General features: G+C 37.2%; 1 protein-coding gene and 1 long non-coding RNA gene across 4 annotated transcripts in view; one reads left to right on the plus strand and one right to left on the minus strand.

Moving 5' to 3' along the window:
- The window catches only part of LOC127452416 (protein Jumonji-like), an 80,264-nt gene that overhangs the window by 31,440 nt on the left and 30,564 nt on the right, over positions 1–18,260 (minus strand). For all 3 annotated transcript variants that reach the window (XM_051717828.1, XM_051717830.1, XM_051717829.1), the window contains exons 5-6: positions 9,284–9,454; positions 1,483–1,646 (exon numbers count right to left, since the gene is read on the minus strand). In XM_051717828.1, coding sequence (XP_051573788.1) covers positions 1,483–1,646; positions 9,284–9,454 — 335 coding nt within the window. The remainder of the gene's footprint in view (positions 1–1,482; positions 1,647–9,283; positions 9,455–18,260) is intronic.
- On the plus strand, positions 716–18,220 carry LOC127452475 (uncharacterized). Its single transcript, XR_007899270.1, has 3 exons — positions 716–840; positions 1,506–1,680; positions 17,192–18,220. It is a non-coding gene; the product is annotated as an uncharacterized LOC127452475 (long non-coding RNA).

Here is an 18,260-nt window from a genome sequence, read left to right on the forward strand (position 1 = left end):
AAGCCATTTATAGGCTGATTTCACCAAAAAGTGTAAACACAGTTTCTCTGTGGTTATATAAAAAAAAAATAGCTCTGTATGTTTAAGCATCCCGATCAGCCCGACACAGCAACATTGTCTCAAACAATAGCATGAGTTTGGGGCGGGAAAATCTGGTTAACCGACCAATGGATGATGGGGGGGTTGTTTGAAAACATTCATTATTTTTGTTATTTTGTATGGGGATGCTAGTGGCGCAGAAATATATTTTTTACAGCTTTAATTTCCTTTAACAAAGAAAAAAATGCTTCCACCTGACAACCCAGGTTAATATAATTTAGAGTTGCAAAAAAATACAACGGTCTTGTTATACACAAAACTGCCTCAATAATTTCCTCGATTTTAATTCAAAACCATAAGCCTTAACAATGACCTCCAATAATTCACTCTAAAAGAGTGTACTCTCCACTAGGGGGCTCAGTGGAGCCATTCTTTCATTCTTTTGGGAGTGAATGCACGTGACTTGGGCCATGTCCTATGATTGTTCCATCTCCAAGGTGGGGGATGGGAGTAAATTAATTTGCCCAAAACCAAAGTTCAAACAGAAACCACCACAGATATACAAATGGTCCACCACATAGAGACTCAGTTCACATTAACAGAAAATGAACAGAATCCCAAATATGTGGTACTCCCACACTCCACTGGTTTTGACTGTGTGTGGACACAGAGGGGGGGTTGGGTGGTGGAGATATGACATCATGTGTTGCTATAGTCCTGCTGCAGGATGGTAGGGAAGGGTAAACCATACGCTATGCTGCTCTGCAATAGGAAGCTTTGGCAGGAGGAGAGGAAATTTTGGTGAGCACTCACAAATGGGTCTATAATTGTCTCTGTGCTCTTGCAAATCTGTCTGAATAAGTAATTCACTGATTCCTGTGTGGTGTACATTGTGCTGGCGGTTTCAGGGTAAATAAAGAGATAGTTCACCCAAGAATGACAATTATTTAGTCTTTTATTCATGCTGTTCCAAATATGTATGACTTTCAGGAGACGTGAGGCAGCAGTCATCGCATTTTTCTTTCAATACAATGAAAGTGAATGATGACTAAGGAAATGACTAAATGTTTATTTTTTTGGATATATTGGCTCAGCTAAGGAGAGGTTTTGGACTGTATCAGAACATCTTTTCTGGTGTGTAAGACTAGAAACTATCAGCATTTAATTAGTAAAGCGATAACAAATGCTTAATGTTAGCACAATCTTAAGAGATTGTATGCTTTAAAACATGTTATTGTTAAATGGCTATGTAGCTCTTAAAATAAATAGAATACATCATTAGAAAACAATTTTACAAACACATTTTTATGTCTTACATTTAAAAGAATAGCAAATAAAATAAGTGGGCATCTTCCATCTATTACCAACGCCATATCCAAGTTTATAACATTAAATAAAAAGTTAACAAATAAATAAATCAATGCAATATAAAGCCAGCCATACCTGTTGTTTTTGTTCCTGTACAGATCTGCTGGGTCGTAAATTGTGTGTGCTGGAGGTTCTAGCTGATGCTACAGAGTTTTTCTCCTTCCCCTGGACTCCCTCTTTACCTCTGGCCCTCAAACTGCTCTCTGGTTCCTCAGCAGCTCCCACTTGCCCATTAAATACTGGAGGAAGAGAGCATAGAGCACAGAACTAATGGTAAGTACTCCTTTAGCAGTAAGCACACTTTTTTTGAGTACGTATGCAAACATTAAGGGATAGTACACCCAAAAATCTAAATTCTGACATTTACTCAACCTCATGTTGTTTCAAACATGAATGCCCTGGCCATTCTATTTCATATAATGAAAGTACATAAAGACTGGGGCTACGAGGCTCCAAGAAGGATGAAAAGCACCATAAAATCATTGTTTAAGTAGTCCATATGACTTGTGCGTTATATTCCAACTCTTCTGAATTCATACGTTATCTTCATGTGAGGAACAGGCTGAAATTTAAGTCATTATTCACTGAATATCTTGCTTGACAGCAGTGGTCACCATTTACTTCGATTGTTTTGAAGAGAGTAGCTTGGACATTCTGCTATAAATAACTCATTTTGTGTTCCACAAAAAAACTGAGGAAGGCTGTTGCGTCCCCTGACTTGCGAGAACTAGAAAAGTAGTGCGGATCATTTTTCTCTTGAGATTATCAAGTCTCATTGATCTCTGCACCCTAAACTGGTAGAGCGCATTGATTCTATCTTTTTCATCTGATGTGTTCCACGACGAAAAAAGAAAAAAGACATGAGTGTTTTACTGAACTACAGTGTTCCCTTAACTAATATTTGCATCAGACAAATCTCGGAAATTAACACTGATTCACTGATTTACATGTTTAATGTCTGTGTTAAAGGGTGTTAAGATAAGGTGCACAGTGCCTCAAAGTTCTATACACTGAAGTGACTGATTTAACCAGATGGTTTCCCCTCCTAGGTGAGTTAAACCAGGTGATTTAGTGCCATAGTGGGAAAAAAACACCCTGGGCCTTGAGGTTTGCTGCTGAATGGTCCTGCTGTACCTGACTGCTCTGTTTTCCACTTTCTATACACTTGACTTGTAAATTGCTCCAGTAAACGAAGACTGCCAAGGAGCTAACAGAGTCTGCATAGACGCCTTGCCTGACACACTATAGTTTATGGGCTTTTAATGCTCAAATATTGTAACAGCAAAGCTGCTTACAGCTCTCAAACTAGCATCAATAAATCATACATAAAACATGAAACCCTGTAACACAAATTGCTGAATGCTATAAAAACACTTAAAAGGGCCTATATCTAAAAGATTAAAAATTAATCTCTTGCTTTGACTGTACAATCAATATAATAGTGCATTAATATTTACTGAGACCACACAGAGCCACCCACATTGCAGCCAGACAAAAGAAGCTACAAAGTTTGCGAAGTTTTAAGCCTCCATGGATTAAACAGATGGTGCATTCAACAGAGAATCCAGTGTTAGCAGTAAAAATACTAAACAAGTGCTCTTTGGATCACTCTTCTAAATGAAAGCTACACCATGTTGCTTCTAGAGGGACCAACTTATCATTCAAACTGTTTGGATCTTGGCCAACAACGCACATAAAAGTGTCATATTTAGCTTGTGGGCTCGTACAATATATAGGGAGAAGTGGTTCTGGTTTTGTTACAAACTATGGATGCTCAACATGAATCCCAATTTCATTAGGCTTCACACAGAGTTTCCTTTCAGCATGCGATCCCACGTCCACACACGCCAGACCAGCTGGCCATGCGGGTTTCTCTGCAGAGACCTGATTCAAAACAGCAGCACAACTTGAGGGGTCATTTCAACTGTTGGTCAAAAACTGTTTCAAGAATCTTTTCTTTAAGAATTTCTTTCTTCCGTAGAACACAAAAGGTGCATTTTTCAAGACTATTCTGCCCACACTTGTCTATATAAAGAAAGTGAATGAAGACTGAAATGACAAAAAAAACACTACCACATGCAAGTACCATAAAAACAGCTTATAAAACTTGTTCACGGCAAATCTACGCTCTTGCATTCATTTATGGAGCAGAGAGGCCAGGACTTCACTAAAAATTCATCTTTTGTGGTTCATAAATGAAAGAACGACACAAGTTAATAAGATGGCTGAAATACATGGCTTAAAAATTTTCTGATTGTCCAGCGAAATGTGGATTATAAAATAACCACACTTTGTTTTCTCTGAAACTGATTATAGTTGAGACAAACCTGTACAAATTAGAGGTTGACCGATAATAGATTTTGCAGATACCGCTAACTGAGGTGGTGGAAAAGGCAATTAATTGGCTGATAAATTTTAATATCGATTTATAGAATGTTAAAAACTTAAAAAAAACAAAACAAATTTCCTTACCAGTCTAAAATGAATAAAATCCCAAATGCAGCTTATTGTTCAAACAAAATCCCAATAATAACCAGAAAAAATTAAGATTGGATGCATAATACGGGACTTCTAACTATAAATAAGCCTGAAACACGCCGGGGACTCTTATTTTGAAATGACAGAGACTTGGCCCTGTTACAATGCTCTGTAAAGTATTTAAGTATTTACCAAATTTAGCTTTTCATAGCCTAATGTAAATATTCACTAGATGAGGTTTAATGAGGAATAATGTTTATTATTAGTGACAAGATATGAAGTTGGTAACACACTTTATGTCCTGATGGAGCAAGCTTCCATATACTCACATTTTTCTTTGCATGCCTTCGCTTCAATTCAGAACACTTGGTTTATCTAATCAAAATAACAAAATATGCTTTGAAGCGAGGTTATAAATATGGATGAATATTATCAATGATAAAAGATTACGATCAAATCCTCACAACGTGTCAGTAATTGTTTTTAATTTCACTTCTAGAGGCTGCTGTTATACTGTAGAATCAAACTGTTCTAACTATAGAATCCTCCAGCACGGCCACAGAGGAACATGGAGGAAATAAAAAAAAAAATCAGCAACTACCAGCATAGACTTTTGCAGATAACCGATAGTTCTATAAAGCAACTATCAGGCACAGATTAATCAGTAAAACTGATATATCAGTCTACATCTAATACAAATTGTAGTCTAAACAAGACCCGATTTCAGTTTTAACAAAATTTTGACAAAATAGGTTCTGTGTTTGGCCTTTGTAGAGCAGTATTCCTTTAAATATGCACTCAGTACCTTTTTGCTCATGTCATTTTGGACTTATAATGACACCTAGTGGTGTGGATGCAGCATCATTCAAAATCAATAGTTTTCAGTTACAGATGACATTGAAAATGAAAGTGTCCAATAACAAGATGGTTACTGAGATTAAAGAGCACCTATTATGGTTTTTAAACGTGCCTAATTTTGTTTTAAAGGTCTCATACAATAGATTTACATGCATCCAAGGTCAAAAAACACTTTAATTTGCTCATAATTTAAATTGCAGCATTACCTTTTATTCCCAGTGTTAAAAACGACTCGTTCAATGATCCGTTCTAAAGGATTCATTCTAAACTCCTCCTTTCAGAGAGCCTACTCTGCATTGGTCAGATGTCCCAGTCTGTTGTGATTGGTCTACCGCTTAGTGTAGTGTTTGAGGGCAGGTCAAAGCTGTTCGCGAGCAGCCAATGAAGACCAGAGGCGGGTTTTTTGTTACCAAATTACGTAGGTTAGTACAGGAAGTAAGTCTGGAATTACTAACGACTCGTTTCAGGTGTTCAGAATCGGTTCTTTCTTTTGGGAGTCAATAACTGACTTTTTTACATTCACAAACAGCTATATAACACACTACATGAAAGGTAATATTTGAAAAACCATAATAGGTGCTCTTTAAGTGAGTAGTAATCAGCTGGTCATGTGATTCTAAAATGGCAGATTCAATGAGGGTGCCCCTGCCCCATGTAGACTAAAACAGCTTTTATAAGGTTACTGATATGACTAGATGAGTCCTCATCTCATGTGAGTGGCCATGATTTTATACATAGGTTTCAAAATTACAATTCATTTCTTTAGGAGTAAAACATTTTTAATGGGGGAAAAAATTACAGAGTACACCTTTAAGCATTTGAGATGGAAAATCTACAATACAATAATCCAAAAAGCTATTTTCTTTAGCACGCCCAGTTTCAGACACTGCATGCTCTGTTTATTGTAGGGGTCTGTAGTGTGTATGGTGGTAGTATGTCCAGAGTCCCTCAGACATGCATGGAGGATGTGGAGCAGTATTAGGTGACTGCAGTGTCAGATTACCCAAAAGATCTTGCTGAGTGGGCAAAAGGGTCCGTTTACAAACCCAGAGACACAGACAGACATAGGGCAAGAACTCGGAAGACAGAGGATGGAGTGACGTTTAGCAGTATCAAATCAAATCTGTGCTTAATTCTGAGTGTCCTGTTTTTATCTGTTAACCATAATTAGGATTGAAATCTCAGGAGAACAAAGAAAATGAGCACAGTGATGAGTCATCGCTAATATACAGAGAAACAACATTTAACCACTTTAATAAAGCAAACCTCATATGGCTAGTTCACCATAAAAATACATTTTTGTCATCATTTACTCACTCTCATGTTGTTCCTGTGGAGCACAAAAGAAGTTTAGCAGAATGTCTGAGCTGTTTTCTTCAGTGGATGGGGACCAGGAGCTGTCAAGCTCCAGAAAGGACAAACACAGCACCATAAAAGCATCATACAAGTAGTCAACCTGAATTGTGTGTTACTGTATATTCAAAGTCTTCTGAAGACATCTCATAGCTTTGTGTGAGGAACAAACTCATTATTCACAGAACAATTTCCTTGAAAATCTTGTTGTTTCACAGCTATGGTCACCATTCACTTTCATTGTATATTAAAGAGCATCTATTCAGATATAAAGACAGAAAGATTAAAATTCATACAGGTTTCGAAAGACATGTGTTACGTAAATGATGACAGAATTTTTATTTTTGGGTGAACTCTTTCTTTAATAGAGTTCTGAATATTATGCGATCTTTAATGATACGCTCATTAGATGTTTCTTTAATAAACAGATAACATTTATAAGAATTACACTGTATATTGCTTATTGTGATACTACTCTAAATTATTATGTGTGTACTGCAAGTCGTTTGCCCATATATTGTGTTATTGCTTTCAGGAATGCACACGTGTGTAGACAGACATGCAGAGGTCTATAGTAACGAAGTACAAATACTTCGTTACTGTACTTAAGGACAGTTTTTTCATATTCGTACTTTACGTGAGTATAAATATTTCTTTAACTTTCACTTCACTAAATTTTGAAGAGAAAACTGATACTTTTACTCCGATAAATTTCTCCAGACCCTTTTGTTCCTTTTGCGACATAACACGGCAAAAAAATAACAGCTGTACGTGCAAAAATGCATGCAGATTGGCGATAGTGATGTGTGATTTGTTGAAAGAATAATTTCTAATCTTTTTAATTTGATGCTTTTGAACTGAACAAAAAAATTCAAAAAGCAGTCTGAATTATTCATTTTGCGAATCATGAATATGAATCAAAATCACAAGCGAAACACACCAGATTACATGTTCCACTGGGTAAGACAAGAAACTGCACATGTAAATTTACATTTGTTTTTGGAATAATTAATTTGATAAGTTTAGGTTTAAACATTATAAAAGCTGTGAAATAATGAAGTTATGTGCGATCAGTCTCCCGCCTTTCCAGGAGACCTGTTCATATAAAAGTCAATCACATTTTATTTTTGTATTTTATGAAGATGTGAATGGTCTTTGCCTAAGCAAAACTAGTTTTCTTGTGGTTGCTAAAGTGTAATATTTGCTTTGGAGCACATTTATGCTACAGTATGTGCTTACTAGGGTTTTCTGGATGGTGGCCAGGGCATGATATGCAGTTGTCAGGGTGATCAGCTGTGTGTTTTAGCTCATTGCTACCATATGTGCTTGCCAGGTTGTTACTGTACTGTTGCTAAGTTGTTTTCTGTGTTTTTAGTACATTAACCTGTAGTTGCCAAGGTGTTCTGGGTAGTTGTCAGGTTGTTGCTATGCTGTTGTTAAGTTGTTTTAACTCTGTTTTTAGCACATTGCTGTGCAGTTGCCAGGGTGTTCTGGGTGGTTGCTTATTGGCTCAAATGAAAAGAGCCCACCCCCACAAGTCTCTGTTCTGGTCACTCATATGACTCAACTCTCTCCTACAGTGTTCCAATTTTTATGGACTGTGGTGTTCATTTACAATCATCCCATAAATATGATAATTCTGATGTGACTTGAATGCGCCATGAAAGGGAAAGTTCATTTAAAAATAAAAATTCTCTCTTAATTTTCACACCCGCATTCGATCCTAGATATGTATGACTTTCATTTTTTTTTCTGCAGAAAACAAACAAAAAAAGATTTTCAGAAGAATATCACTGTTATGTAGGTCAATTCAATGTAAGTGAATAGTGGCCAGACCATTGAAGCTCCAAAAAGCACATAAATGCAGCATAAGAGTAATCCATAAGACTCCAGTGGTTTCATTAATGTCTTCTGTACGGATCCAATTGGTTTTGGGTGACAATAGACCAAAATATAACTCTTTTTTTTACTATAAATCTTGACATTAGCAGTCTCCTTGGCGATCAGGATCTCAAGCTCGATTACACTTCCTATTGCACCACCTAGGGCTCTGCGCATGCGTCAAGCACTAGAAAGTGAAATCAAGCTTGAAATCATGATCGTGCCTAGAGAGTGCAATGGCAAGTTATACAGTGAAAATGAGTTACAACTTGGTTTGTTCTCACCCAAAACTGACTGAATCGCTTCAGAACACATGGATTTAACCACTGTAGTAGTATAGATAACTTTATGCTCCCTTACTGTGCTTTTTGTAGCTTGAAATGTCTGGCCACCATTCACTTGCATTAAACTGACCTATAGAGCTGAAATGTTCTTCTAAAAATCATTGTTTGTGTTCTGCAGATGAAAGAAAGTCTTCCACATCTGGGATGGCATGAGGGTGAGTAAATGATGAGCACCACCAATCAAATAAGTTGCCATGGGTTTAATGAACTGTTCTGTAATTTATACGATTTACTTGTACTTTGATACTTAAGTAAATTTAAAATCAGTTACTTTAAAACTTTTACATAAGTTGTTTTTTCATGAGCTACTTTAACTTCTGCTTGAGTCATTTTCCATGAAGGTATCTTTACTTTTACTCAAGTATGACAAATGGATACTTTATACAACACTGCAGACGTGCATACCTCATGTTATATGGATGGCATACAGCAAATGTAGGCAATCTGACAGAGAGCTGTGTATAGACACGGCTCATTAACTGTATGGTGTGGAGAGAGGCAGGACCATAACTCACTTTGCTGGGGTCCTTAAATGGGAACCAAATGTCCACCCTGTCTGCTACTGGCAGTGCAAAAATACACTCTACACAGACTACACAATAAAAAGGATTGTAAATCACTATTTTGAGTAAAAAATATTATAAAAGACAAAGTAAAATAAAGTTTATGAGAGTATGTGGTTACACGTAGACTTTAACTGTTAAATGGATGATGTCACTAAGTGGATGTTAAAGTGATAGTTCACCCAAAAGTGAACATTCAGGGAACATTATGGGTAAATGATGACAGAATTTTCATTTTTGGGTGAACTAGCAATTTGAAATTTTTTTGATTTCATGTTCTTATCATTCTGGAAAGCACTTTGGTCAACTGAAGTGGTTTTTAAATGTGCTATAGAAATAAAATTGTATTGTATTTTTGTATTGAAATTGTGTGTGTGACAGTTTCAGGGGTGTAGGTACCATGACCGTTGACAATGCATTTGTTGGGTGCTTTGCTCTTGCGTGGAGTAGACTGGCAGGAAGAAGGGGCATTGCAAGCAGTGTCTTCCTCCTCTTCATCTTCCTCATCTACATCTTCATCATCATTAGCACTACCAAAGTATGTCATGTTGCTGGGCAACGCAGGAGAGCCTGAGCCAATAAGAAAAGAGAAGAAAGACAAAATGAGGGAGTATCATGCACATAGAGAAAGAGAGAGAGAGAGAAATAGAGTAGAGAGCAGAAGAGAGAATAAAGCAGTATGCAACAATGTGGATTTTCAGATTTTTACTTGCCCTGCCAACATTTTTATTGGCCCCACCACAAAAAAATTAAAAACTTTATTTTTAGAGACATAATTTTCTAACTTCCAGAAAGAAAATATTTCTTTCTAATATCTTAGGCTAATATATATATATTAAGCTACTCAATAAAGTAGATGTTTAGGTCACTTTAGAAAAAACAAAATTCAATATTAATGTTCACAAAAAGTAAAATAAAAAGGTGCTCAACCAACTAAAGAGGAGGTGCAACCAAAAATCTAAATGCAATACTTTAAAAAGAAGGAGGTTGACTCTATAAGGAAAATTTGAGATTCAACTTTATTTGATGAAAGGCTAATATGTATTTTATAAGGGTGTAAATCGCCAGTTTCATCATGATACAATCGTGTATCGATTCTCTTAGCCAGCAATCCGATGTTTGTGGATACCTCAAAGTCTGCCGCGATACGATTTCGATTTGATTCAGGGGCCTGCAATCGACATTACGATATTATGTGCCTGTTTTACACAATCAATTATATTTATTATGTCAAAAATGTAACCAAAATATGATTTGAATATTTTAATGAGTTCTCTGAAAAGTGCAAATCCAGTATCCACATTGGGACATCCACAACAAAATAAGGTACTTCAGTTAATACAGAAAATAATAATAATAATATAAAAAAAAAAAAAGTCATACAATGACATACAAGTGATCATCAATCTTTTGATGACAGCTCATTGCTTTGTGGAATGAGGTAAACATACAGTGACAATTTGTCATCTCTACAACAGTCAAGCAAGACTTTCAATCCAAAATACTTACATACACACGACAGGAGAGTATGTGCTATGATTGTTTTTTCTTGGCTTCATCTTCCATGGTTGTATTGAAAAAAAATCTGTTAAAATTTACAGTGATAAAGTTAGTAATGTTAAGATGTGAAAAGTCTTGTAATTGATGTCGGTGCAGCAGGACAGGCATTTTTTTCTTTCTCTTGTCAGCGCTGTTCACCATATCGAGGCTCTTTAGCTATTTGTCATGGTTGAATTGCTCCAACATGCATTAAAAGCGAAAATTCTCATGCTGAATTAAAATGTGCCGCATGCGCCACCATATTTGAGGTAAGCCCAATTTAATGCATATAATCCTCTCAACACTCTGTTCAGAGCGCAACTTACTCCACGCACATCCGTGTCCCACATCATGAGAAGCATATTTAGTGCTTATAAAGCGAGATGAATATCATAAGGTTGCTGCATCGCATGACGGAAATTCGTACGGAAGTGGCTGGCCTTAGAGCATTAAAACAAATGTGCATCTTTAAAAAAAATAAACATCGATCTTTACATGTTGTATCGATGACATCGCATCGTTGGTTAAATATTTGATGCATTGATCCAGATCGATGGATCATTACACCCCTAGTATTTTAAAGGCTAATATGTATAATAATGTTCACAAAAATGTATTAGGTTTTTAAGCATTTTCAAGCAGTAATTGCTGGAAAACGATGGCATACAGTGATTTGTTGATTATTTTTGATATTCTAACTGATGCTTCCACAACTACCACAAATCATTCATGCAATTCCGACACATATTTGGTGACATATTCAAATCAGCAGAATTCGCAACAACAATGTTAATGCATCTTAGACAAACCAAATGTTTAAATTTACACAGTATAAAAACTAGAGATGCTCCGATGTATAGGACAAATATCACTATTGCTGATAATCAGGGCCCATTATTTTTTGACAAAAGGGGGCGGAAAAATGAGTCAGCCTGCAACTCATATTTTGTATGAAAGAAAATGTCTCTTGTGTGGAATTATGGGTGGCAATGACAGCAGAGTTTAAGCGCTATCACAAATATTGGCTAAGACATAGTGCACGGTCATTGCACGTCGCACTGCGCCTAGCACGCTCACGAAAATAGAGCCCATAGAGAATCAAGTAGGGCTGTGCAATAAAATCGCAATCGCAAAAAAACGCAGAGTATGTGCTATTTCTAAATCGCTGCAAGCTCAAACTGTATTTAATTTGACTCATTTAATACATCATTTTTAAGTGTATTCGCCATTCTGATTTGAGCACATCTTTTGCACACCCACGAGATCAGAATACAGTGCATAAAAGATACCAGTGAGAGAACAGAACAAAAATCTGGAAGATGAATACAGAATAAAGAATACAGAATAAAGAAAAACTTTTTTTTTTGTTTTTAAGTAAAATGTGTGAATAAGGAAAAACATTTGCCAAAATCGCAACCACAATTTATCTATATAAACTCAGCGAAAAAAGAAACGTCCTCTCACTTTCAACTGCTTTTATTTTCAGCAAACTTAACGTGTAAATATTTGTGTGAACATTTAAAGATTCAACAACTAAGACATAAACTGAACAAGTTTCACAGACATGTGACTAACAGAAATGGAATAATGTGTCCCTGAACAAAGGGGGGGTCAAAATCAAAAGTAACAGTCAGTATCTGGTGTGGCCACCAGCTGCATAAAGTACTGCAGTGCATCTCCTCCTCATGGACTGCACCAGATTTGCCAGTTCTTGCTGTGGGATGTTACCCCGCTCTTCCACCAAGGCACTTGCAAGTTCCTGGACATTTTTGGGGGGAATGGCCCTAGCCCTCACCCTCCGATCCAACAGGTCCCAGACTTGCTCAATGGGATTGAGATCCGGGCTCTTTGCTGGCCATAGCAGAACACTGACATACCTGTCTTGCAGGAAATCATGCACAGAACGAGCAGTATGGCTGGTGGCATTGTCATGCTGGAGGGTCATGTCAGGATGAGCCTGCAGGAAGGGTACCACATGAGGGAGGAGGATGTCTTCCCTGTAACGCACAGCGTTGAGATTGCCTGCAGTGACAACAAGCTCAGTCCAATGATGCTGTGACACACCGCCCCAGACCATGACGGACCCTCCACCTCCAAATCAATCCCGCTCCAGAGTACAGGCCTTGGTGTAACACTCATTCCTTCGATGATAAACGCGAGTCCGACCATCACCCCTGCTGAGACAAAACCGCAACTCGTCAGTGAAGAGCACTTTTTGCCAATCCTGTCTGGTCCAGCGAAGGTGGGTTTGAGCCCATAGGCGACGTCGTTGCCGGTGATGTCTGGTAAGGACCTGCCTTACAACAGGCCTACAAGCCCTCAGTCCAGCCTCTCTAAGCCTATTGTGGACAGTCTGAGCACTCATGGAGGGATTGTGTGTTCCTGGTGTAACTCGGGCAGTTGTTGTTGCCATCCTGTACCTGTCCCGCAGGTGTGATATTCAGATGTACCAATCCTGTGCAGGTGTTGTTACACATGGTCTGCCACTGCGAGGACGATCAGCTGTCCTTCCTGTCTCCCTGTAGCACTGTCTTAGGCATCTCACAGAACGGACATTACAGTTTATTGCCCTGGCCACATCTGCAGTCCTCATGCCTCCATGCAGCATGCCTACGGCACATTCACGCATATGAGCAGGGACCCTGGGCATCTTTCTTTTGGTGTTTTTCAGAGTCAGTAGAAAGGCCTCTTTGGTGTCCTAACTTTTTATAACTGTGACCATAATTGCCTACCATCTGTAAGCTGTTAGTGTTTTAACGACCGTTCCACAGGAACAAGCATGGAAAACATTGTTTAAACCCTTTACAATAAAGATCTGTAAAGTTATTTGGATTTTTACAAAATGATCTTTAAAATACAGTGTCCTGAAAAAGGGATGTTTCTTTTTTAGCTGAGTTTATATATATATATATATATATATATATATATATATATATATATATATATATATATATATATATATATATATACTGGCGGCCAAAAGTTTGGAATAATGTACAGATGTAGCTGTTTCGGAAGGAAATTGGTACTTTAGTTCAACAAAGTGGCATTCAACTGATCACAAAGTATAGTCAGGACATTACTGATGTAAAAAACAGGACCATCACTATTTGAAAAAAGTCATATTTGATCAAATCTAGACAGGCCCCATTTCCAGCAGCCATCACTCCAACACCTTATCCTTGAGTAATCATGCTAAATTGCTAATTTGGTACTAGAAGATCACTTGTATCACTTATATCAAACACAGTTGAAAGCTATTTGGTTTGTTAAATGAAGCTTAAAATTGTCTTTGTGTTTGTTTTTGAGTTGCCACAGTATGCAGTTGACTGGCATGTCTTAAAGTCAATATTAGGTCAAAAATGGCAAAAAAGAAACAGCTTTTTCAAGAAACTCATCAGTCAATCATTATTTTGAGGAATGAAGGCTATACAATGCTTGATATTGCCCAAAAACTGAAAATCTCATACAAAGGTGTACATACAGTCTTCAAAGACAAAGGACAACTGGCTCTAACAAGGATAGAAAGAGATGTGGATGGCCCAGATGAACAACTAAACAAGAGGATAAGTACATCAGAGTTTTAGTTTGAGAAATAGATGCCTCACATGTACTCAGCTGACAGCTTCATTGAATTCTACCCGCTTAACACCAGTTTCATGTACAACAGTAAAGAGAAGACTCAGGGGTGCAGGCCTTATGGGAAGAATTGCAAAGAAAAATACACTTCTGAAACAGAAAATCTAAAAGAAAATGTTAGTGTGGGCAAAGAATCACAGACATTGGACAACAGATAATTGGAAAAGAGTGTTATGGATCTTAACCCCATTGAGCTTTTGTGGGATCAGCTAGACTGTAAGGTGTGTGAGAAGTGCCCGACTAGACAGCCACATCTATGGCAAGTGCTACAGGAAGTGTCACCTGAAATGTCACCTGAGTATCTGGACAAACTGACAGTTAGAATGAAAGGATCTTCAAAGCTGTCATTGCTGCACGTGGAGGATTTTTTGATGAGAACTCTTTCAAGTAGTTTAAGAAGTTCTGAACATTTTGAATAAAATTACCAATTTCTTTCCATAGGTTTTCGCTGCCAGTGTATATATATATATATATATATATATATATATATATACACACACACACACTACTGGTCAAAAGTTTTGAAACACTTGACTGAAATGTTTCTCATGATCTTAAAAATCTTTTGATCTGAAGGTGTATGCTTATATGTTTGAAATTAGTTTTGTAGACAAAAATATAACTGTGCCACCATATTAATTTATTTCATTACAAAACTAAAATTTAATTAAAAAAAAAAAAGTTTTTGAAATTGATGACTTGGACCAAATAAGTGCCCAACATAGATGGGAACTCCTTCAATACTGTTTAAAAAGCATCCCAGGTTGATACCTCAAGAAGTTGGTTGAGAAAATGTCAAGAGTACATGTCTGCAAATTCTAGGCAAAGGGTGACTACTTTGAAGATGCTAAAATATAACAGTTTTGATTTATTTTGGATTTTGTTTAGTCACAACATAATTCCCATAGTTCCATTTATGTTATTCCATAGTTCTGATGACTTTACTATTATTCTAAAATGTGAAAATAAATTATAATAAAGAATGAGTAAGTGTTTCAAAACTTTTGACTGGTAGTGTATGTATATATATATATATATATATATATATATATATATATATATATATATATATATATATATATATAAAAGCTTTTTTGTGAATATTGCACAGTCCTGGAATAAAGTTATCTTAATTTCTTTCAAAGTTGTGCAAATAATTATCAGTGATTTGAAACAATGTTGCATACAAAAGCACAACCACCAAATAGTTTTTTGGCAGACGTTCTTAATTGTATCAGTGCATCTCTAATAAAAACACATTTCCATGATCAGTGAACATAAAATACAGTGGCAGCACAGCACTGGCCTGATGCAACAAGTGGTAGTCTCGTCAACTGGCCCAACTCTCTACACTGGCTCATCTTTATTGTCGAACCCTGCAGAGACAGTAGTAATGGCCAGCATCTGAGACAGAAACAGACCTCTATATGCTTAAGTCTCCACATATCTCTCTTTGATAGAAATCTGATTGCCCTTAATCTGCAAGATGTAAGAAGTTTCAGTGCTCTATGTTTCTCACTCCCTGGATCATGAGAGTCCAATAACTAGTCACTAATAATAACTTCCTAAAATTCTACAGCAAGTATCCACTGCATCAAGATGCTAATGCTCAAATTGGTGTAAATGAGAATTTGTATTCCTGTGCAAAGCTCCGTATCATGTTTAACAACACTGTCCAATGCAGCACTGCGTGAGAGAGTGCAGTTAATTGTTGATATGGTAGAGTGGCCGAGTCCAGCACGCATCTAGCGTGTTACTGATCCTCACTGTAGGGTCCAGTGCTCACAAAGGAGTGCCTGTTCACAAGCTTTATTCCACTGTCCCTCAATAGCCATTTATCTGCACCAGAGTCATTGGGTCCATGGTGCTCGCATGTGCAGTAGCATTGGATTGTGTGCAAGTGCAAGAGAGACTGTGTACGTGAGCACATGGGAAGTGGGGGTGGGAAAGAGGGCCACCTAGAGAGAGGGTTGTGGAAAGGGGAGGTGGTTCAGCTGCTTTTCAACCAATCCGTTTCCCCTAAAACTATTTTGTAAATCTGAAGAGACCACAATAACCAATAGAGTGTTAAATTCACACTGCTACCTGCTCATAATAATTTGGAATCAATTTAAATGATTTATGTGAAACCTAATTAGTGGCTAATTATGGATGGAGAGTTATAATGTCCAGGTGAAAGGAAAGCTGGGCTGAATGGTGAAAGAAAGGGTCTCTAGGCCCCCAGATTACTGGGAACGGCACTTTAAGCCAGTCCTCTATCATCAAGGGCTTTAATATGCGCTCCTGGGGGCTTTCAGCTACTGCCTATTGTCCACAGCTCAAGAGGTAACTGAATGATTCTTCGATGCTCTCTGATAATGCCTAGGTCTTATGGGGGTTTAGAAGAGCCAATTCAAATACGAATATTAATGAATGTCCTGCGATTTTCATGTCACAATACTACACTACAGCAATACTGATGATGATCTGATATGATAAAATGGTAACACTTTATAATAAGGTTGTACACATTAACTGTTCTAATGAAGTAATAATGAACAAATGCCACCCAGCTTTTATTAATATGCTATTGAGAATCTTAATTTCTACTATACGAATACATTGGTAATACTCTACAATAAGGTTGTATTTGTTAACATTAACTGCATTATTTAAGATTAAATAAAATTAACAATAATTGAACAGCATTTATTAATCTTATTTCATTTTAATCTGTACAATTACTAATATATTTTTAACATTGAATATTGTATATTTTAACATTATGCATTATGAACTAACATGAACTAACCATGAACAACAGTATATTTAGAAATTAACATTAACCAAGATTAATAAAAATAAAAATAAAAACACTTTTCATTATGCCTAATGCTTTAACTAATGTTACATGCAACCTTATTGTAACTCTAATTTTCACCAGTTAACATTTATTATGCACAATGTACCTAGAGGAAAGGCTTCTGTGTTTAGAAGCTCTGAATAAAGTATCTTAATATGTTTTGAAAGAGTAGCAACATTATGGAAAATGACATCCTCTTATTTTAATTCTTTCTTGAAGCAAAGTGTGACTTTGCTTGAGGGTCTATGTGTTTGAAGCCAAATCTTTTTTATGTCTGTCCCTCATAGGCTGATGGAGAGTCAGAGAGAGAGAGAGAGAGAGAGAGAGGCTAAAAGAGGCACAACAGAAGGAGGCATGGCCGGGTCAAAGGGGGGAAATGATCAAGGAAAAACCACTGCCCCGGACCGACGGTGAAACGACCAGATTTGCCTTCTCCCCCACCCCAAGATCACAGTGCACCCATCCCCCATCCCCTTCCAAAGTTTGCATCCTAGTACCAGCCCTGGAATGTAATGTTATGAATTATGTTTTCAATATACATGAATAGGAATGTGCAAAAGTACATATTTTCAAAATCAAAGTCGTTGGGTTGCCTACATGACAAGTTGAGTAACTGATCTTAAGGAAGCCCTGTATAATTAGGCTGGTTTTGGGTTCACCTGACCAAAACAAGCTTGCATAGCTAGAAGCGTCTGCGTAGAGTATGTTTCGGCCTTTAGGGGCACTTATATAAGACTTGCTCTTGCATTCAAAAACAGCTAGACAGAATACAATAAAATGCAACAGAATGCAGGAGTCTCGAGATGCACTTTTAAAAGTTGGACTACTTTTAGCTTGACACAACATCTGAAAAATTCAATGGACTGGAACGTTACAAAAACAGCACAAGAAATGCAGTGGCCAAAGACGTCCACCTGAATGTGAATAGCTGTAGTGGCAGTGGTTTAAATGGGATGAATTTAAAGCCACAACTTTTCAGAGAGGGTTTTACCATGCAAACTGTCTAAATTAAAAAAATTATCTAAAAACTCACTAATCGACTAATTGATTGTTGGACATCTAGTCGACAACCAAGCCCTATGCCTCCACCTGACTTAAATGCCTGCATCTGACTTAAAGAAAATTTACAGGTTCATGATTTTATTTTGGGGGTCTACTAGAATAGGTTTACATGCTTTAATGTTCAAAAAACACATTATTTTTCTCATACTGTACATTTCTGCTAAACCTATTTTCATCCTCTGGCTCAAACGCTCTGATTTAGGTCCTGTCTCTTTAAAGCCCCCTTTTCCGAAAAGCCCAGTCTGCTCTGATTGGTTAGCTGGCCTAGTCTGTTGTGATTGGTCAACTGCATAG

Source organism: Myxocyprinus asiaticus, chromosome 15 (assembly GCF_019703515.2).
Source record: "Myxocyprinus asiaticus isolate MX2 ecotype Aquarium Trade chromosome 15, UBuf_Myxa_2, whole genome shotgun sequence".
NCBI classification, from domain to species: Eukaryota; Metazoa; Chordata; class Actinopteri; order Cypriniformes; family Catostomidae; genus Myxocyprinus; species Myxocyprinus asiaticus.